We start from the raw sequence: 21,813 nt of genomic DNA, 5'->3' as shown, positions 1-21,813 counted from the left end.
GGTGCTAACTTCAATGTAGGTGGCTGTTTTCTGGTCTGGGAAGCAAAAGGAGGTTGACCACAGTTTAATATCTCACAACAAAGTTGTGAGAAAACAGTAATATCAAAGATGATTTCCAATGTTAAAATGTATCTCCAATAATCTATAGCTTTGAAGAAAATTTTGTAATCTCTGGAATTCTTGTTAACGTTAATGTAGAAGCAACATTTCTGTCCTAATTATTTATTGGAACCCCTTTCTGTCATTGTTTGGGGCGCAGAAGGACTGCTGAGATGGAGAGTCTCAAGATGGATACGGAAATGCTCTATCCCGAGATAATTGTAGAAGTGGGCAAAGTCACTCTTGGAGAAGAAAACAGGAAGAAGATGACCAATAGCTATTTGAAAAGAACTGAGAATTCTAAAATCATCCAAGCGACATGTGCACTGTTAAATTCTGGAGGGGGTGTGATCAAAGCAGAGATTGATGATAAAACCTACAGTTACCGATTCCATGGGCTGGGACAGGACCTGGAAACTTCTTTTCAAAAGCTCCTTCCTTCAGGTTCACAGAAATACCTTGACTACATGCAGCAGGGGCACAATCTTATGATTTTTGTGAAGTCCTGGAGCCCAGATGTCTTCAGCCTCCCCCTAAGGATTTGCAGCTTGCGCTCCAATTTATTTCAGAGAGCTGTGACTTCCACCATCAACTTGAGTGCCACCAGTGCCCTGGAGCTCCTCCAAGAGAAGCAGTCCAGAGCTCAAAGAGGAAGATCAAAGGTGCAGGAGCTGCATTCTCAGAAAGCTCTTGACAAATACATTCAGGAAGAGGAAGATATGAGGATGTGTGCCTCAGAATTTGTTAAAAAAGATAAACTCATGTATAAGGAGAAACTCGACTTCAGTGAGTCCACACATGTCGAGCTTAAAAGGTTCACCACCAAAAAGATCGTCCCTCGGATTAAAGAAATGCTGCCCCATTATGTTTCTGCATTTGCCAACACCCATGGGGGATACCTAATTATCGGGGTGGATGATAAGAGCAAAGAAGTGTTTGGATGTAAGAGAGAAAAAGTGAACCCTGAATTATTAAAAAAAGAAATCGAAAACTGCATAGAAAAATTGCCTACATTCCACTTCTGCTGTGAGAAGCCAAAGGTGAATTTCACTACCAAAATCTTGAATGTGTACCAAAAAGATGTCCTGTATGGTCATGTCTGTGTGGTACACGTGGAGCCCTTCTGCTGTGTAGTATTCACAGAGGCCCCAGATTCCTGGGTCATCAGGGACAATTCTGTCACAAGGCTGACGGCTGAACAGTGGGTAGCCATGATGCTGGATATTCAATCAGGTAAAGCAGACAAGAAGTCATTGTCCAGTCAGCAGGGAGGAACCCCTTCTCTGCCTTCTTTTGGGTATTTGGTCAATATTTTGGTCAGAGAACAGAAAGCTGGTTTTGCTTACAAATCTTCTATTAAAGGGTTATTTTCTAACATTTTTAGTTCCAAAGACTCGGAATATGAACTGTGTGAGGTCAAGAAATGCTTGGATTTTCATCTCTTTGGGGAAAGTTATAGTATGCCATCAGCCATGAATTCATGAAAGTTCCTTTTTATGCACTGTAAAGGTCTGCTGAAAAAAAAAATTGCAGGCTGATAGTCTTAGTCTAAAACATTCATCAATAGTCTCTCTCTAAAGACGATATTTCAGAGAAACATTGTTTAAGAAAGACTCTCCACTAATTCTTTCAAGGGAAACTTGTTGACAAATTTGAATTGTTTCAGTAACATTAGGAGCCAGTACCTTGAACCACTAGGCTGAGGGCACCACCAAGTGGAGAAAAACTTAACGCAAAAGAAGTTGCCTGGGGCCGGCTTCCCTGGTGGTGCAGTGGCTGAGAGTCCGCTTGCCCATACAGCAGACCCGGGTTCGTGCCCTGATCCGGAAAAATCCCATATGCCGCAGAGCGGCTAGGCCCGTGAGCCATGGCCGCTGAGCCTGCGCGTCTGGAGCCGCAATGGGAGAGGCCATAACAGTGAAAGGCCCACATACCACACCCCCCCCCCAAAAAAAAGGTGCTGGGGAGGGGATGGTGGTGGGCGAGGAGGACTCCTTGTGTTTTCACTTCCTTACAGTTTTGCTGAGCATCAGCCCTGGTGATTTCAGATCAATCCATAAAGGACTTAATGGGCTGAATGAAGTTTATCGGTTTGCCTTCATGGTCAGTAAGTTCCAGATTTGATCAAAGAAGCTCAGATCAAGACTTCAGTGATTTTATTGGATGATACTTTCTCTTATCTTAAATTTGTTTGAGTTTACTTACACATACACACACACACACACACACACACACACACAAACCCCAAACTAGAGATCCTACCACTTTCCATTCCATCTAAACTTTGGGGTGGGGGGGACTTTAACAACTATAATAATATTTTAAAAATACTGTGCTTACTTTTTCTGACACCACCCTACCACCACCACTACTGGAAGCCTTTTATTCTTAGAGGTGACCTGGAACCAGAATATTAGAGTTGGAAGGAACCTTAGGGATCCCCTGCTCACCCTTGCACGAGAGAGGTGAAATGACTTGCCCAAGATAAGTCACAGGAGACTTAGAAGATGCATGGCCCTACAGGAGTCCCAGACCTCTTTTCCTAACATGTGTGAACTGTTTGAGGCATAGAAAGAATGAGAACAGCTCAGGCATGACACACACCATATGTCAACAGTAGGAAGAGCAATAGAAACATTCTTTAACTTTTTTTTTTTCATCTGAAACAACTCTCCATGGATTTGTTTAGCTCCTTCCAGTTTGGCCGCAGACTACAGCCTTCACCTGATTTCACCAGCTTCATCTACACGAAGAAGCCCGTCATCTCCCATCAAAGTCCTGGAATTTAAGGGGGCTCTACAACAATGCTTGTTTCCAGGTATTCCTTCTTGATTTCAGCTGAGGAGATTATTTATTTTCTAAAATTAAGTTGGGAGGAATTGGTAGCAATTCGTCCAAGCCTTTCTCCTTAGAGAAGATCAAATGTAGGGCTTAGCAGATACAATTGTCCTGAATTAATATACATGGTGAATTCTTGATTTCAGTCATCAAATCCACCCTACACCTCTGTGCGTTTTGGGCTTCCAGTCACAGATGGCTTTTGTTCTCCAAATATGAGAGAATACATTTGAAAGAGCTGCCCCCTGGCTTTCCAAGGCAGAAGTAGGTGAGCCTTGGGGTCACCTAGACTCTTCCTAAGGCAGAGTTTCTCAGTCTTGACCCTATTGCTATTTAGATCAGATAATTCTTTGTTAGGGAGGCTGCCCTGAGAATTGTAGGATGTTTGGCCGCATTCCTGGCCTCTAGCCACTAGATGTCAGTGGCACCTCTCCAGCTATGAAAAATCAAATCGTTTCCAGATATTGCCAAATACCCCGGGGCGGGGGGCAAAATTGCTGCAGGAAAAAGAAAGTTCTTAGTTTCCCAAAAGCACCAGGTTCTCTCTCTGTCTCTCTCCGTCTCTCTGTCTCTCTGTCTCTGTCTCTCTCTCTCTCTCTCTCTCTCTCTCTCACACACACACACACACACACACACACACACACCCTTAACAGGAAGGAATACCTTCCTAGTACTACTGGACCATTTGGGGTTGAGGAGAGAGTGCTAGAAGGCTGTTCTGTGAAGACCCCTCCCTGATTGCCTTCCCCTGTATGAGAGCTGCCAGAAACAGGGACTTCTCAGCCCTGGCCTGTGAAGAGATGCTTTCTTTGCAGACAAGGAAACCCATAGTTCCATGGCTAGGCTCATCTCTTCTTACGATGTTGCAGGAATACTTAAATATCCTTTGTAAATTTTAGTAACTTCTATTCCTTGCATTTTCAGTGACACAGGAAGAGATACAATTTAAACCAGAATCCCTCTGTAAGAAGCTCTTCTCAGATCATAAAGGACTGGAGAAATTAATGAAGACACAGATATATCCTTGTTCTCAGGGGTTTGTGATATTTTCCAAAAGCTGGGCTAGTGATGTTGGCTTCAGGAAGGAGCAGAATGTCCTGTGTGATGCCCTCCTAATAGCAGTAAACAGCCCCCTCGTACTCTATACAATCTTAACAGACCCCACGTGGATTGGGGGGCTTGTGTACGCCCGGAACACTGCTCGTCAGTTAAAGCAGAAACTGGGAACTGTTGGTGGTTACACAGGGAAACTGTGTGTCATCCCAAGGCTGATACACCTGCCCAGCACACGGTGTAGACCCGGTGAAATCCCCATGCACTATCCCCGAGCCTACAGGCTTGCTGATGAGGATGAAATGGAAAATTTGTTGCAGGCCCTTATCGTCGTCTCGCTCTGCTCTCGATCTCTTCTGAGTGACCAGCTGGGCTGTGAATATTTCAATTTGCTTGTAGCAGAGCAGTGCGAGCTGCTTTCAGAGAGCCTTCAGGAGACACGAGAATTGTTCCTCCACTGCTTTCCAGGAAGCAGGAAGACTGCCCTGGCCATAAAGATCATGGAGAAAATTAAGGACTTGTTCCACTGCAAGCCCAAAGAGATCCTCTACGTTTGTGAAAGTGACGCCTTAAAGGATTTTGTGACGTAAGAGTTTCACTAACTAAACACAATAAACATATTTAATCAGTCTTTTAACAGTATCACACAAGTAATTTGTGTCTTTAGTTTAAGATTTTGCAATGCCTTTGCTGCATATGGACAAGAGCCCAAACTGTATACACATTTGCAAGTGATCAAGTGGTTGAGCTAGAAAACGGCACTTTGCAATGTTCAGGCTTAAACGTCTCATTAGAAATTAGCTACGTATGCATAACTTCAAGTTTATATAACTAGAAACATTTTCCCCCCACAATCTATGGCCTTAAATTTAAGAAAGGTTGAAACGAACCTATCTTGTTTCACATATACTTTTTGCTTGATATTTAGTGCTTTAAAGTCATAGGGTATTTCAGTCAATTAGACATTACACCTAATGGGAACTTGAATTTAAATACCATTTATTTCGTTTATAAAATATTTTTACTTGTTTGACTTGTTCTGAGTCAATAATTTTAGAAAACATGCACATTTGCTTCTGATTTAAATCTTTAGCTTTCGATTCAGTAAAAGAAATTGGTTGTTAGTCAATCCAGAAAATGAGGGCTTTTAATTTTGACTTGCTTATTTATTCAACTAATCTTTTTGAGCACTATTTATATGCTAGGTACTGTGTACATTTAGTGTTAGAGGAGAAAAACATATTGCAGACCTTGCCGTAAAGCCCAATAAGAGAGACAAAGAGAAAAATAAGCAATGGGGGTGTTGTGTAACTAGTATGATACTAAAGATATGCTTAACTTGGGCTGGAGATTGGTCAGCAAATACTCCCCAGTGAAGGAGATCTTGACTTCCTTCTTAAGAAGTGAATAATAGTAGGTCTGCCTGGAGCCATGAGGGACTGTGGGTATGCGACAGATGATGAGGTTGCAAAGGAGGCAGATGCCAGACTATGAAGGATCTTGTAAACTGTGTTAAAGGCTACGTTCTTTATTACGCTTTACAGGTATAAGTTTTTAAATATCCCCAGTCAAAAGGCAAATTCAATTCAACAAACATCTATGAACTTAATGTGAGTGGGGTTATGGAGATGACTAAGAATCAATGTTTTTCTTCAAGAAGTCTACAGAGTCCAACCTGGAAGAGAGGAACGTGAATCGTTATGATTCAGGACATAGGGAGTAAAGCCCCAGGGACTGCACATGCAGTCCCACATCTGCAGGGATGGGTGATATGACTTGAATCCAAATTAGAGGTGGCAAGAAACAACACAGTTTGTTTAAAGAAAAAAGTACACACACGCACACGTATGCTAAAACATACTATAAAGGAAAATTGAGCTAAGTAAGTAGGATTGGTAGCTCCATAGAGGCAAAGCCCTGCAGACTTGGTACCCTACTTGACATGTCATGGAACTCAGCTACCTCTTCATGTTTTCCTTACCAAAATCTAAAGAGGCTTCTGCTTTTGTACTACAAGTAAGTGGGGAAATAGGATTTTCTTTACAGGGACTTGTATGAGCCCATACCTCTTTTGCATACGAAAATTATGATATGCCTCTAGGTGACTGTTCTCCAGCTCTAAAAAAGACAGAAAGTAAAGAAATAGTAGTAACAAGTGTAAATTCCTTTTGAGATTTCCTTTAGATGTAAGGAATTTACCTTCAGGGATTGTCAAGCAGCAGAAATGGACTATGGTAGAAATAATAAAATCTCCTACCTGGGTTCATTTCAAAAGTTTCGCATGCAGATTTAACTCGATAACCCCAAAGAGTAGGGTTTGCAATTATGTATTCTGTCTATCAGGTAACTTGTAAGTAGAGCATTTTTTGTAGTTATTGAATCAGTCTCCAGATGAGAACCAGTCTCTAATGCTAATCCAGAGAGTAATAAATGCATGGTATTTCCTTTGTTTATATGCCTGAAGCCCTATTTTCTCCTTCACCCTTACAGCCAGCAAACCACCTGCCAAGCTGTGACCCGGAAAACCTTCATGCGAGGGGAGTTCCCAAAGATCAAACACATAGTGATGGATGAGACTGAGAATTTCTGCAGTAAATATGGTGACTGGTACATGAAGGCTAGGAGCATCACCCATCCAAAGGTGAGGGGCGCTGGAAGTGAAAACCTTCACCACGGGATTCTCTGGCTTTTTCTGGACCCTTTCCAAGTCCGTCACGCAGACATCAATGGCCTTCCCCCTCCATCTGCTCAGTTTCCTCGAAAAACAATCACCAACAGGATCCACTGTGCTCTGGAAATAGCGATGCTGATGAAAGAAGAAATGAAGAGGATCAAAGAAAATCCTCACCCCAACGTGTCTCCAGACACATTGGCATCATTTAGGGAAGCTGCCTATGAGGAAGCAATGTGCGCTCAGGCTCTGCCTGGGGTGTGTGAGACAGAGACGAACCTGACCACAGAAGAAATGGCGAAACACGTGGCAGAAAGATGTCACAACCTGTTCCAATGTGGATATCTGCCCAAAGATATAGCAATTCTGTGCAGGCGAGGGGAGGACAGAGGACGCTATGAGCCTGCACTACGAAGAGCAATGGAATTATGTGAGACCCACGGAGCAGTGAAGGTCGTGTTCAGCCAGGTCTCTGGTGTTTTGGATGGTCACATCGTTTTAGACAGTATTCAGCAGTTTTCAGGCCTGGAGAGGAATATTGTGTTTGGGCTTAGTCCAGAATATGCCCTGTCAGAGGAAGTTCATAAGCTCTGTTTTGCCTCGAGAGCCATTAAACACCTCTACCTGCTCTATGAAAAGAGGGCAACCTTCTGAAAATTATTTCAAACAGTCCAGGAAGGGAGAAAGAGCAGAGTCCCTGCTCCCAGGCAGGTGGCAGCTGTGCCTTTTCATGTGTTACAAGTGAGGAAATCAAGGCACAGTCAGAATAGCAGGGAGCCACAGAAATGTCTCTTGGGACTGGGCCTTTCAGTCTGTTTGCAGTGTCACTGTCCTTTTACCACTCCACTCCACCTCTTCCCTGGTCCTTATCACTGGTGCCTTGCCTCTGGTTTTTCTAGTCCAATCCAGCTTCCATCTTGTCAACCACAGAAGTCCTCCTCAAATACAGAACTGACTTTGTGACATCCCTGTTAATGTATCCCCAGGGAGTCCCCGCTGTCAAACCAAACTAATTTTCAAGGCTTTCCAGGATACACCCTGACTTACTGTCCTAATGCATCCTTTATTATACCTCTATCTCCCAGTGTTTCTAACGCACCCCAGCCTTGCTGGCCTATTTTGGGGGTGGGGTAGGGTGCCCTCCAGGCACAAATCCAGGAGAAAGTGAGGAAATATTCTTTTTGGCTATAATTTCAGATAAAGCCCATCATCTTTCCAAGAGGTGGAAGAGCAGGCGGGGCTTGGAAAAGTGCTCTTAGCTGCCTCTCTGAACTGCTCAGGCCCCCAAGCCAGCCAGTCTGCACCTAGTGGTCGGCTCTCCTGATACTGGATTGAACAGAAGAACCTCCCCCCTTACTCCTGTTGCTCCAGCTACCTGATATTTTGTCATTTTTACCTTCCCTTGGGGGCTTTAGGGTACTTTTAGATAGGAGAAAATAAAGTTCAGCAATTAATTAGTTTTTGATGAAGCAAAAGATACCAGCGTGTTAACATACGGAGAATGGGAAATGTGTGAATTCTCTAAAAATAAAGAGTCAAAAGTGGAGGAGGATTGAGGGAATGGAGAGAACGGGGGTCTGCTAAATTTTAGTCGTAAGCCTCGGTGCCATTTGACTTTGAACTATTTGCATACATTGTATAATTTTTGATAAAATAATTGATTTTTTAAAACAAATTAATTGTTTTAAATATTGCATTTGAGAGTCTTTGTCAGTTCTATGCAGACAGTTTGGTCGGGCTCAAAGTAGAAGGCCTAATCCAGTGGTTCTCAACACTGGCTGCTCATTATAACCATCTGGGGAGCTTTAAAAAATAGCAGTGATCAGGCCAGAAACGAGACCAGTTAAATCAGCATCTCTGGGCATGGGCCTGGGCAACGGTATTTCTTAAAAGTTGTCCAGGGACTTCCCTGATGGCGCAGTGGTTAAGAATCTGCCTGCCGATGCAGGGGACATGGGGTCAAGCCCTGGTCCGGGAAGATCCCGCGTGCCGCGGAGCAACTAAGCCCATGCGCCACAACTACAGAGCCCGTGCTCTAGAGACTGTGAGCCACAACTACTGAGCCCATGTGCCACAACTACTGAAACTACTGAAGCCTGCAAGCCTAGAGCCCACGCTCCATAACAAGAAGCCACCGAAATCAGAAGCCCGTGCACCACAACAAAGAGCAGCCCCCGCTCTCCACAACTAGAGAAAGCCCGCACGCAGCAACGAAGACCCAACGCAGCCATAAATAAATAAATAAAAGTTGTCCGGATGATTCCAATGTGCCACCAGGGTTCAGAACTCGTGAATCTTTCTTCTAGTCTGTTCTTTCTGTCCCCAAATGTATGTGTACAGATTTCTCTTCACAGTAGACCGTGAGACCCCTGACAGTAAGGATGGCACTTACACATCTTTATTTCCCTGAAAGTAACTAGTGCAGCACCTTGAACATGGCAGGTGCTCAGTAATTATTTACTGAATGAACTTGCTGCTTTCAGAGAATCAGAATCTACTAGGACAATGCTTCTAGCCAATGGAATGAATATCTAACTTTGGAGACTTCAAAGAGGTCAGTGTGGAAAATAATCAACACTGCCATAATGGAGAATAAGAGAATAAAGGAATTTAAACTGTTTTTAGGCAACAGCTCAAGGTCCATGTTGATGGAAGTTTGTTAGATTTGAGTTTGAGATTAGGAACTGGTGGGGACTAAGAATAAATGGCTAACTTGAGTGCACTTAGAATTCTACATTTTTCCTACAGACCCTTAATATAATAGATAAAACAATTCGTTTGGTGAAATAACATGCCTGCTGTGAGAAGGTTCTAAAACTTACTTTAAAAAAGAAAGGTACTATATTATGTAAGTTTGAGAAATGGAGAAAGGCAAAATAAACAGTTCTTAGCCACTTGTTATCCAGTCATGATTTTTTAAATTTTTGCTTATTTATTTCTATTCTTTGTTGACTTGCAAAAAATATTTTTACATAGTTATGATCAAGTTGTACAATCAATTTTATACCCTGTGCCTGTGTTTTTTCCATGTAATCTTTTTGTGAGGCACTGTTGTAGACTGTATTATTCTTCCCAGTACTTCATCACTCCCTACACCTATACCATGTGTAGTTCCTGAGATTACAGCTGGAGTATATTTTCCACCCCCTTGATGTCAGCTTGGCTGTATGACTTTATTTGGCCAATGAAATGTTAGTAGTTGTGATGTGTACAGAGGCTTTACCCATTTCAGTGCTGGGTCTGCTCTCTTGGGCTTCTGCTACCACCTTGTAAAGATGATGTCTTGGGCAGCCCACCAGTCGCGGAGGAATGAGAGATGTGAGCTCAACTTATGGCTGGAGCCAAGTTCCACTGATCCCGACAAGATTAGCCAAAATCCAGCTGACCTGCAAATGCAGAAGTGAGAGAAAAAGACCTATTGTATGACTGAGATTCTAAGCTTGTTGTTTGTTTTGCAGCAGTAGCTGACTAATGCAGGCATTTCCCCATGTTGTAGTGTAGTCTTCAAAATGATCATTTTTAATGGTTGCACAATATCCCAGAAGATTATACAAAATTTCAGTAATCATCCTCCTAATAATCTGGGTAACTAGCAATTTTACACTATTAAAATCAAGCCAGGCACATACTCTACTCAGGCATATGACCTTTCTTTCCTTGGTATATTTATGAATCCCGAGAGGTGAAATGACTGGCTCAAAAAGGTGACCTCGATAAAAGATTCACCTATTCGTACTGTACATAACAACATACAGATTTGTTGCCTTAAGCAAGAGAACAAAATGCTGGCATCAGGTTTTGATGACAAAAGAGGCGCTGGCATCTCAGAAACAGGTGGCTCAGAGCACGCTGTCTGCATGCAGTAAAACCAAGGCCCATCACCATAACCCAGAACCTCAGAGGAAGAATCTAACTTGGAAAATTACAGATGGGAACATGGATTATGTAACCTTAACATTATATATAAATAAAAAGCTCTGGTCACTTGAAACCAATGTAGGGTGTTATCCCAGAGAAAAGAAAAGGCAGGATACCTCTAATCATCAATAGCACTCTGGTTTTTTTTTTTGGCCACACTGCGTGGCTTGCGGAATCTTAGTTCCCCCAACCAGGGAGCGAATCCACGCCCCCTGCAGTGCAAGTGCGGAATCCTAACCACTGGACCGCCAGAGAATTCCCATATAGGACTTGTTTTGAAGAAAGACTCTGCCATCTACGAAATGGAAAGAGGAAGAACCAGAGAGGTAAACTAGATTTCTTATGAAGCTGAGCTGCCTCAGTTTCCCCAAGGTTTTGGAGAGGCTGAACATCAAATTATTTTCAAGAAGCTTCAATTTGAAATAAACACAAAATTTATAATAACCGTATGTTACTATTTACTGAGATGTTACTACAACCAGCTACTATTTGCTAATGCTTTGCATACATTCTCACAACAACTCATATGAGGTATACCATATACATGTTATCAACACTTCATAGATGGTAAAACTGAGGCGCAGAGAATTTAATTTTCTGAAAGGCACATGTCTAGTAAGTGTCCAAGCTGGATAAATATAACATTTAAATAGATTTAGTCATCTCAACTCTGAGAATGTAGAAATACTCTGAAGATACTCTCCAGAGGCGAGAATACTTATGTTTGCTAACAGGATCCTTGGTCAAGCTCTCATCTCTAGAAAGCATTGGCCTCCACTGCAAGTGAAAACAGCTGAGTAGTCTATACTGTTTCCTATGCTTAATATCTGTCAGTTCTCCCAGAGCCTTCTGATCGTTCTGGAAAAATCTGAATTTCTTCTTCTGCAAAGCTCAGGATCAGACTCAGGTCATATTCCTGACCTGTCCAAAGTCAGGGACTCCTAACATGAACTGGCAAATCCCCTCCGAGGCTGCTGCATCTTGGCTTCTCCCACTGCAAACTTGGAGGAGTTTCCTGGTGATTTAGTGTAAAATCCCCATTTTCCTCCATTTTGCAAAGTCCCTTGGTGGGGGGAGGGGAGAAATATACATCTATCTTGCTGGTTTTCAAATGGAATGGGCATTTAAAAGTTCCAGAGACAGTGTTTTCCTTCTGAATCTACCTCATGCACAAGCGGAAGGAGAATCAAGCTGCCTCTTAGTTCAGTATCTTCAGCTGACAGAGGTGACATGATTTTGAAATAAATGGGATCAGTTTTCAATTTTGTTCCTTCTTTCATTCTCAGCCTAAAATGGAAGTGAAGAATGAGGAATTAGGACACAGCCGCTACGTTCGTCCTCTTTTTATTGTTTATTGCTTCAGAATCATCTCAGACCATTTGCATTTAAAGTCCACCTTCACCTCTGCTTTAATCAGGGAAAGTTGTCTTCTTTGCCCAATTATACAGCTTGGAAGAAGCATGTCTTGGGTCGGGGGGAATGAGGGAAGCACGGGCTCCCTTCCAAGACAGCCAGATATGACAAATAAACCCCATCAGTCAATGGCTAATACATCAAAATGCCTCTACAGCTCCATCCCTGTATCCTGTGATACGTAAGATTATAGCTAACATATAGTGAGGGCTTACTATGTGTCAGATACTGTGCAAAATGTTTTAAATACATTATATCTTTTCTCATCCCCTCAATCTTTGAATTATGTATAGCAGCCTCAAGCAAGGTAGGATAATGTCGTGTTAAGAGCTTGACTCCTAGGGTCAGATTGACCAGAGCTTTCAATTCCAACCATATTTCTTCATCGGCTGAATGACCTCAGGCAAGTTAATTTCCCCCTTTAAGACTCAGCTTTCTCATTTGTAAAACAAATAAAATTCATACCTATGCCTTAGATAAAGATGAAGGTTGAAATAAATAATATATTTAAATAAAGCCTGGCATATGGAAGGCTCTCAATAAATTTTGGCCCTGATTACCTTTAATTTACAGTTGAGGAAAATGTGCCTTGCCTGAGACCACCTAGTACATTCTGAACCCAAGATCTGAACCCATGTCTGCCTGACTCCAAAGTCTACTTTAGCCTCTATGCTATTCTGCCTTCCTGCACGTCAAAGCTAAATGCATGAGTCTCCATGTTAACAGTAATTTATTTGCTTTGATATGGAGACTAGGATTGGATATACTCAGAATATTTGTGATATTAAGCAACATGGCTATTGGTAGCTTCTAAAACTTTTCTACAAAATCAGTATGATAACAAAAATGACTCACCTAACAGAAATGTTTAGAGAAAAGTGATTTCTACAGTAAGGAACTTTATAAAAATATACCTTTCATAGGGGCTTCCCTGGTGGCACAGTGGTTAAGAATCCGCCTGCCAATGCAGGAGACATGGGTTCGAGCCCTGGTCTGGGAAGATCCCTCATGCTGCAGAGTAACTAAGCCCATGCACCACAACTACTGAGCCTGCGCTCAAGAGCCCGCAAGCCACGACTACTGAAACCCGCGTGCCTAGAGCCCGTGCTCCACAACGAGAAGCCACCGCAGTGAGAAGCCCGCACACCACAATGAAGAGGAGCCCCCGCTCGCCGCAACCAGAGAAAAGCCCACGTGCAGCAACGAAGACCCAACGCAGCCAAAAATAAAATAAATAAAATAAAATAAATTTATTAAAAATATATATATACCTTTCATTACGAGGTCTATATAATGACATTACAGAAAGATTAAAAAGTAGAGAATGACAATGGAATATTACTCAGCCATAAAAAGAAACGAAATTGAGTTATTTGTAGGGAGGTGGATGGACCTAGAGTCTGTCATACAGAGTGAAGTAAGTCAGAAAGAGAAAAACAAATACCGTATGCTAACACATATATATGGAATCTAAAAAAAAAAAAAGGTTCTGAAGAACCTAGGGGCAGGACAGGAATAAAGACACAGACATAGAGAATGGACTTGAGGACACAGGGAGAGGGAAGGGTAAGCTGGGACGAAGTGAGAGAGTGGCATGGACATATATACACTACCAAATGTAAAATAGATAGCTAGTGGGAAGCAGCCGCATAGCACAGGGAGATCAGCTCCGTGCTTTGTGACCACCTAGAGGGGTGGGATAGGGAGGGTGGGAGGGAGACACAAGAGGGAGGAGATATGTGGGTGTAGGTATATGCATAGCTGATTCACTTTGTTATACAGCAGAAACTAACACACCATTGTAAAGCAATTATACTCCAATAAAGATGTTAAAATAAATTTTAAAAAAAGCAGAGAATGACAGGGAATTCCCTGGTGGTCCAGAGATTAGGACTCCATGCTTTCACTGCTGAAGGCCCAGGTTTGGTCCTTGGTCTGAGGACTAAGGTCCCACAAGCTGTGTGATGTGGCCAAAAAAAAAAAAAAAAGGTAGAGAATGAGAAAACTCCTTCCTACCACTGTATCATACAGTTGCTTTCACTTTTGCTTATTCATTTCCAGTGTTAGTCCATTGGCAGATATATTGTAGCAAAGTTGTACTCATAGTATACACTGTGTTTTGCATCCTGTTGGGGTCAGTTGTTCTGGAGGCCCCTTCCCACTCTGCAGTTTCCCACTGAGACACTGTCCACATTACAGCCTAAGGAGGGGTGACTCCCGGCACAGCAGATCCTCTAATGTTCCAGTTGATTTCTTGGCCAAACCCACCTGAATTCACGCCTACAGAAAGAAAGATGATGATGGGCAAGTAAAAGATACAGAAACTCTTCACCAAACTCCATCACATACGGAGGGAGGGGTGGAGTGAAGACATTTTAGGCAACTCAGCAACAGAGTAACACGAGTAGGACGGACGCATTCTTCTCCCCACATTTCCCCACAGGTCAGTGTGAGAAGCTGCCATTGGTGGTTGTGCCCTCCCTCAAGGGTGCCTGTTGCCAGGCACACAATGCAGGAGGTCTGTAAAACAGACTGTTCCTTCAAAGATACCTAAACAGTGTTGTCCAAATTTTCCTGATAAGAATCACCTGGTGTGGTTGTTAAAATTCCAGATCCTAGGGCTTCCCTGGTGGCGCAGTGGTTGAGAGTCCTCCTGCCGATGCAGGGGACACGGGTTCGTGCCCCGGTCCGGGAAGATCCCACATGCCGCGGAGCGGCTGGGCCTGTGAGCCATGGCCGCTGAGCCTGCGCATCCGGAGCCTGTGCTCTGCAACGGGAGAGGCCACAACAGTGAGAGGCCCACGTACCAAAAAAAAAAAAAAAAAAATTCCAGATCCTAGGCCCCTCTCAGCTCTTGGGCAGGGGCCTAAGACTCTGGAATTTGGAGATCATTTAGGAAATGTTGTATTGACTGTTGAAATGGGTGGAGACCGTGACTGAATTACAGGAAGAACACCCACTCACTACTTACAGTGCTACCCAGGAATGACCAGAACGTCCATCAGACTGAGCTTGGAGGAAGTACCCATGTACTTGTGTGGGTTTCAGAGCCAAATGTGACAAGGTTCAAATATAGCCTCAGGTACCCAAATGTGATCTGGGCAGGTTAACTGCTCTTTCTTACATAAAATGGAAATAACAATATTATAGCCATGTCTCAGACGGTTGTCATAAAGATTCAATGCTGTGTTCCATGTGCTTGGTACAGAATCCAAGTGTCGACAAACAGTAGCTATTAAACCACTACTAAATTCTCAGTGCCTGGCATGTGATGAAACACTGCTACTTAACCTTTCTGAAGCTTAGTTTCTTCCTAGGTATAAGAGATGTCAGGAAGGGGGAAATTTCCCCCCTACCCCTCGAGTTCTTCTAGCTGAAGATTGACACAAGACAAATTAACAGGAGAAAAAAAATTAATTAGAATGCCGAGAGGTCTCATAGAAATGCCTCCCCAAGTGACTAAAGAAGGCTGTTCATATAACATTTTTAGGCAGAGAAACAATTATTTGTGAAGATTTAACAAAGGGGTTTGTGCTTGGGGTAGCCAACTCAGGAAGGAACAGAGTTTGCTTATTTGGCTTTCTTAGCCTTGAATTCCTTAACTAGTGATAAGGATACTTTCTAATCTCCTGGTATAGGGAGGATACTTTCACACAGGAGGTTTCTTTTCTACTTTCTGGGGGAAAATGGGGTGTGGGGGGGTCAGAATGTTTTTTTTAATATCAGTCTTTCCCTCACCAGCTGTTTCTCAAGTAATTTTCACTCAGAATAATCAATATGCCATTGTGGCATACCTTGGGGCAGCCTGCTCTGAACCCCAACACAGGGGTACTATGAAATGCTGGCCTAATACTAAATCCTCTGTGAATGGTGGCTGTTAAAATATGCCCTGGAGATTAGATAGTAATAAAATATCAGTGTTTATTTCCTGATTTTGATGATTGTACTGTGGTTATGTAGAATAATGTGTTCAGGGATAGTGGGAAACCAGGTTAGTAATTTACCTTCGAATAATTCAAGAAAAAGTTATTTATACTGTACTTGCAAATTTTCTTCCAGTTTGAAATTGTTTCCAAATAAAAACATTATACAAAAATGTACCTATTAATAATGTACTATTTATAATATAATATGTACTTCTTTGATTTTCATTTCTGATACCTTGTAGAGATACCTTGTAGATACCTTGTAGAGAGATAAGAGAAAAATGTGGAGAAATGGCAATAAATCCAATTGTTAATTATTAAAAAACAAAAAGACATCCTCTGGACCCTGCTGAGTTTTTCTCACTGGACACGTCTCAAGTACAATTTTTTAAAAAATGCTGTGTCTCTGGGGTAATTTGTGGGATGTATTGCTTTTTTGCAATCAGATAATTACCTGCTCTGTTTGCCGCATGTAGGCAACATCATGAAGTGATAATGCTCGCCATATTAGAACCAGATTTGGTACAAACTGGATTTGTGTGGCAGTCTGTAATAGTAGTAATTTCTAGGACAATTCACCATGAATAGTGACCTGAGAGATTGTAACAATGGGAGACAGGAAATATGGGAGTCCAGTAGTTCCCGAACCTGGCTGACCATAGAATCACCTGGGAATCTTAAAAATACAGATTCATTGTTTGCTGCATCGTGTCTGGGGAGAAGCCTGAGAATCTGCTTTTTTTGTTTGTTTTTTTCTCTCTTTAAAAAAATTTTTTAGTTTATTTTTATTTTAAAAAAAATTTTAGAATCTGCATTTTTTTTTTTTCAGCCTCTAGCTGTTGTGGCCTCTCCCGTTGCGGAGCACAGGCTCCGGACGCGCAGGCTCAGCGGCCATGGCTCACGGGCCCAGCCGCTCCGCGGCATGTGGGATCTTCCCGGACCAGGGCACGAACCCGTGTTCCCTGCATCAGCAGGCGGACTCTCAACCACTGCGCCACCAGGGAAGCCCTAGAATTTGCATTTTTTAAAAGTGTACTGGGGCCTCCCTGGTGGCGCAGTGGTTGAGAGTCCGCCTGCCGATGCAGGGGATACGGGTTCGTGCCCCGGTCCGGGAGGATCCCACATGCCGCGGAGCGGCTGGGCCCGTGAGCCATGGCCGCTGGGCCTGCGCATCCGGAGCCTGTGCTCCGCAACGGGAGAGGCCACAACAGTGAGAGGCCCGCATACCGCAAAAAAAATAAATAAATAAATAAAAGTGTGCTGAAAGGTTCTGATGAGCAGCCAATATTGGGAACTAATTATTTGGTTGTAGTGTAGAACCTGATAGTTGACAGTTTTTCTTTCCTTACTCATTTCAAAGATGGCTATCTTGATTAAACACATTGCCAGCCACCTCAATGAGGAGGGTCTTTTGTTTTTGAGAGCTTGGTTGATTTCATAACTGACCATTTGGGTTGCTGGACTTTTTTTGTTTGTGTTTTGTCTTTTTTTTTTTTTTTTTTTTTTGCGGTACGCGGGTCTCTCACCTCTGCGGCCTCTCCCGCCGCGGATCACAGCCTCCGGACGCGCAGGCTCAGCGGCCATTCCCGGACCGGGGCACGAACCCGCGTCCCCTGCATCGGCAGGCGGACTCCCAACCACTGCGCCACCAGAGAAGCCCCTGTGTTTTGTCTTTTTTGGTCACACAGCTTGTGGGATCTTAGTTCCTGACCAGGGATTGAACCCAAGCCCTTGGCAGTGAAAACACTGAGTCCCAATCACTGGAGCGCCAGGGAATTCCCCGTGGGTCGCTGTTTTTCGCTTTTTTAAAAAAAATGTCTTCCTGTTTTAAGTTCCTGCCCTTATGTTTCAAGTTCACCAATAGGGAGCCTGCCAAACTCTAAGCTCCCATCCTCCACCCCAGAGAAAGCGGAACCTCAGGCCAGCATGTTTTCTTTTTCTCTCTACCCACAACCTTGCTGTGTGGCCCCAGGTCTGCTGTGTATTTCCAGATCCTGTAAGTAATAACCCTTTATTTTTTTCAAAGGTTCCTGATGGGTATTGCTGAAGGGTGTCTCGCAGTCATAATAAGAACCAGAGGGGCCAGTCAATTCCCTTTGGTGCACAGCACCTTTTCTCAATATTAAAAATGATTGCTAAGTCCATACTGTAATAATTTTTGCAATCTATAAGGATGGCTACCCAAAAGAAACCAAAAAAGAGCTCCAGGGGACTGTGATTTGTGTAGGCTGTAGAGGGAAGCTGAAGATCAAAGTAGTAAGCAAAAGAAACTTAATCAAAACAATACAGTATTAGCAGTCAATAACAGTATTAATTAATAGTTAATTAATTAATTAGTTAATAACAGTATTAGCAGTCAAATCAATAACAGGAAACCCAGCAGCAGTTTCAACAGGATTTAACTGCAACTGTTGGGCTTATAGAGGCTACCAGAAAAATTAAGTGAGAAGGTCAACGAGATGCACTGCTTAATTACCTATCTGACTCTAAAACTGCTTTCTTTTCCTTATTGCATTAACATTTCTCGAGTAATACAGGCATATTGTACAAAATAACAATTCCTCCTTCCCTTACCATCTTTCCCTTCCAATTCCACTCCCCAGGGTGAAATCCTTAATAACAGTTTGATGTGTATCCAAACAGGTTTTTCTGTAGCCTTGTTCTCCAAGAAGTTTAAAGTTTCAAGCCAGAACTAACTCGCTTTTCACCTACTTATTAAAAGGACAAATTTCTATTGATAGAAAGGCAATATTCAGCTTCCCCCCCGCCCCGCCCTTGAGGCAGGAAAGACAGCCCCTAAGAGGAAAGTGCCAGAAGTAGTTTTCTGAGAAACTGAAACCTAAAAGACAGGAAAACGTTTAACTTTGGTTTCAGGAAACCAAGTTTAAAAAGGCGGGAACATTCTCGTTTCCCTTAAGGAAATAAAAATTTCTCCTGGGCTTGCTTTTGTTAAGCTGCAGACACCCGAACAGGTCAGGACTCAGGTGTTTTCTCTTCAGCACCCAGACCCTAAGGAATCTTCTAATTCCCAAGGTAAGTAGAGACTACCTGGAGAGACCCGAGCCATGCCTGTTCAACAGAAAAGACGGGCTGAAAAAAAACGACCACAGATAAAAATCCACCCTGCGGCTAGAGACCCTTCCAGATATATCTACTTTAGGCAAGAGAGGCTGAGGTGGACCTGTTATGCCCACATTTTTCTTAAGTGAAACAGACAGGAGAACTGGCCCTTAGATGGGACTCACATTCTAGCTGAGGCCGGGGATGCAGGATTCCAGCCAGACAACCTGACAGAGGTCTGAGACAGTGCTGTAGAGAGTTATAAGGTGGACTGATCAACGAACTATCTGGAAACAAACTTTCAGATGGGACAGGGAGGATCTAGAGTCTTGGCGGGAAGGGGTGACTGTGACAAAGGATTCTTTGTCAGGTACCCAATTGGTTGATCTCTACGGAAAGGGTTTTCTTGTTTTTCATAATGTATACACTTTCATTTTCAGAAAAAAACTTTAAAATATATTGACCCGGAAGCTCTGACCTAGTTGGATTTTCCAGGTTATTATTTGCAAGTGTGTCAAAAATTCATTTATTTTGTTTACCAACATTTATTAAAGCACTGGAAAAGCACTTGCCCAACTTTATTTTTTATTTATTTATTTATTTAATAGAAAGTTCTCTAAGTCTTTTTATTATTATTACTGAGATATAACTGACATGTAACACTGTATTACTTTAAGGTATACAGTACAATGATTTGATATATGTATATATTGCAAAGTGATTACTACAAAAAGTTTAGTTAACATCTGTGACCACACAGTTACATTTTTTTCTTATGATGAGAACTTTTAAGATATACTCCTTTAGCAACTTTCAAATATACAGTAAAGTATTCTTAACTGTAGTCACCATGCTGTGCATTATATCCCAGGACTTATTTATCACTGGAAGTTTGTACCTTTTGACCACCTTAACACATTTCACCCTCCCTCCCCTCACTTCTGGCAACCACCGATCTGTTCTATGAGTTCAGTTTATTGTCATTTTTTTAAGATTCCACATATAAGTAAGATCCTATAGCATTTGTCTTTCTGTCTGACTTATTTCACTTAGCATAATACCCTCAAGGTCCATCCATGTTGTCACAAACGGCAATATTTCCTTCCTTTGATGGTTGAGTAATATTCCATCATATATACACGCCACATTTTCTTTATCTACTCATGGACAATTATGTTGTTTCCACATCTTGGCTATTGTGAATAATCTTTTTTTTAAAAAATTTTTATTGGAATATAGTTGCTTTACAATAGTGTATTAGTTTATACTGTACAGCAACTTCCCAACTTTAACAAGTTGCTTCTTCTAATCTTTTTGGAGATAGGGCACGAATGAATGTAAAATTATGAATAATTCAGCAAGTGGATGGTTGAGAAACATTTACCGCTCTATAATAGGAAAAAAATCATCTGTGATAATAGATACTTATTTTACTAGACACAGGCAACACCTACAGATATTCTGGGTATCTTGTAGACATCAATTGACATACTCATTTTTACAACATAAATATGCTTTTATTACTGCAGCCATAGATGTAAGATGATTTTTTAGACCCAAATTAAATGAGGACAACTAGAGAGTATACTTACAGCATTGATGTGGGGAAAAGAAATAAGTCAGAGGAGGTCATCTAATCCTGAGCAGGTCATAACTTCTCTGGTTTGAGTCTTCATCTTTTTTTTTTTTTGGTACCCGGGCCTTTCACTGTTGTGGTCTCTCCCGTTGCAGAGCACAGGCTCTGGACGCGCAGGCTCAGCGGCCATGGCTCACGGGCGCAGCCGCTCCGCGTCATGTGGGATTTTCCCGGACCGGGGCACGAACCCGTGTCCGCTGCATCGCCAGGCGGACTCTCAACCACTGCGCCACCAGGGAAACCCTGAGTCTTCATCTTTGAAATACAAGATAGCATAATGCCTGGGGCAGACAGAGCCAGGTCTGAGGTTGTGGGTCTCCTCTGTCCAGAGTCTGATTGTTTGTTTGTTTGTGGATTCCAATTTTCTCAGCCCCGGGGACTCATAACCCTTCCCCATTCCATTCTTCCTCTTGGGCCCACACGCAGAGGCTCTGCTTCCCTTCTTAGACTATCATTTCCCAACCTGCGCGCGCACGCACGCTCAAGAAGGGGGCGGGGAAGCAGGAAAAGGCAAACCAAAGCGCCAGCTGGAGGAGGTGCAGGGCGCAGGCGCAGAGCCGAAGGGGTGTGTGGGTGTGTGTGTGTGTGGGTGTGTGTGTGTGTGTGGGTGTGTGTGTGTGTGTGTGTGTGTGTGTGTGTGTGTGTGTGTGTGTGTGTGTGATGTTACCTTAAGACTCTGAGAACCTACTGTATAGCACAGGGAACTCTACTTAGTGCTCTGTGGAGACCTAAATGAAAAGGAAATCCAAAAAAGACGGGATGTATGTATACATATGGCTGATTCACTTAACTTTACAGTAGAAACTAACACAACATTGTGAAACAACTATACCCCAAGTAAAAAATAAATAAAAATCCAAGAATTTCGTGAAGAAAAAAGACTCCAAGATTAAAGACTCAGGGGTGTGTGTGTGTGTGTGTGATGTTGCCTTAAAACTAAGATTAAAATACCCCCCCTGCTACTCTTCTTAAATAATGCTTCTGTATACCTTTTTGCTACTCTTCTTAAATAATGCTTCTCTAGAATACTTTGTAAATATATATTATCAAACAAATGTTTGTATTTATTGAGATAATTTTGACTTTCTATTAATGTTCCTATGACTTTTTTAGTAATTAATGGTTTTTCTTGTATTGTCTAATCTTGTATTCTCGGCTAAACCCAATTTGGGTCTGTGTGTGTGTGTGTGTGTGTGTGT

The 21,813-nt window shown here is 42.4% G+C and overlaps 2 protein-coding genes and 1 long non-coding RNA gene across 3 annotated transcripts in view; 2 read left to right on the top strand and 1 right to left on the bottom strand.

Moving 5' to 3' along the window:
• Window positions 1–259: 259 nt before the first annotated feature.
• Window positions 260–7,315, top strand: LOC309793982 (protein SLFN14-like; the record flags this gene model as incomplete). Its single annotated transcript, XM_082604918.1, has 4 exons — window positions 260–1,332; window positions 2,789–2,917; window positions 3,862–4,576; window positions 6,481–7,315. The coding sequence occupies exons 1-4, from the start codon at window positions 273–275 to the stop codon at window positions 7,313–7,315; spliced, it is 2,739 nt and encodes a 912-aa protein (XP_082461044.1). The 5' UTR covers window positions 260–272.
• Window positions 6,710–20,653, bottom strand: LOC309793984. The gene is made up of 3 exons (XR_014291966.1): window positions 20,571–20,653; window positions 9,885–10,047; window positions 6,710–6,796 (listed from the first exon to the last, which is right to left on the bottom strand). It is a non-coding gene; the product is annotated as an uncharacterized lncRNA (long non-coding RNA).
• Window positions 18,779–21,813, top strand: part of SLFN11 (schlafen family member 11) — a 25,765-nt gene continuing 22,730 nt past the window's right edge. Inside the window, exon 1 of the mRNA XM_082604919.1 lies at window positions 18,779–18,951. The gene's annotated coding sequence lies outside the window, so the exon portion shown is untranslated. The remainder of the gene's footprint in view (window positions 18,952–21,813) is intronic.

The sequence above is a fragment of the Mesoplodon mirus genome, assembly GCF_964341445.2.
Source record: "Mesoplodon mirus genome assembly, chromosome: 18".
In the NCBI taxonomy this organism is placed as follows: Eukaryota; Metazoa; Chordata; class Mammalia; order Artiodactyla; family Ziphiidae; genus Mesoplodon; species Mesoplodon mirus.
Note: the sequence above shows the minus strand (reverse complement) of the source record. Positions and strands in the feature narration are given on the sequence as shown.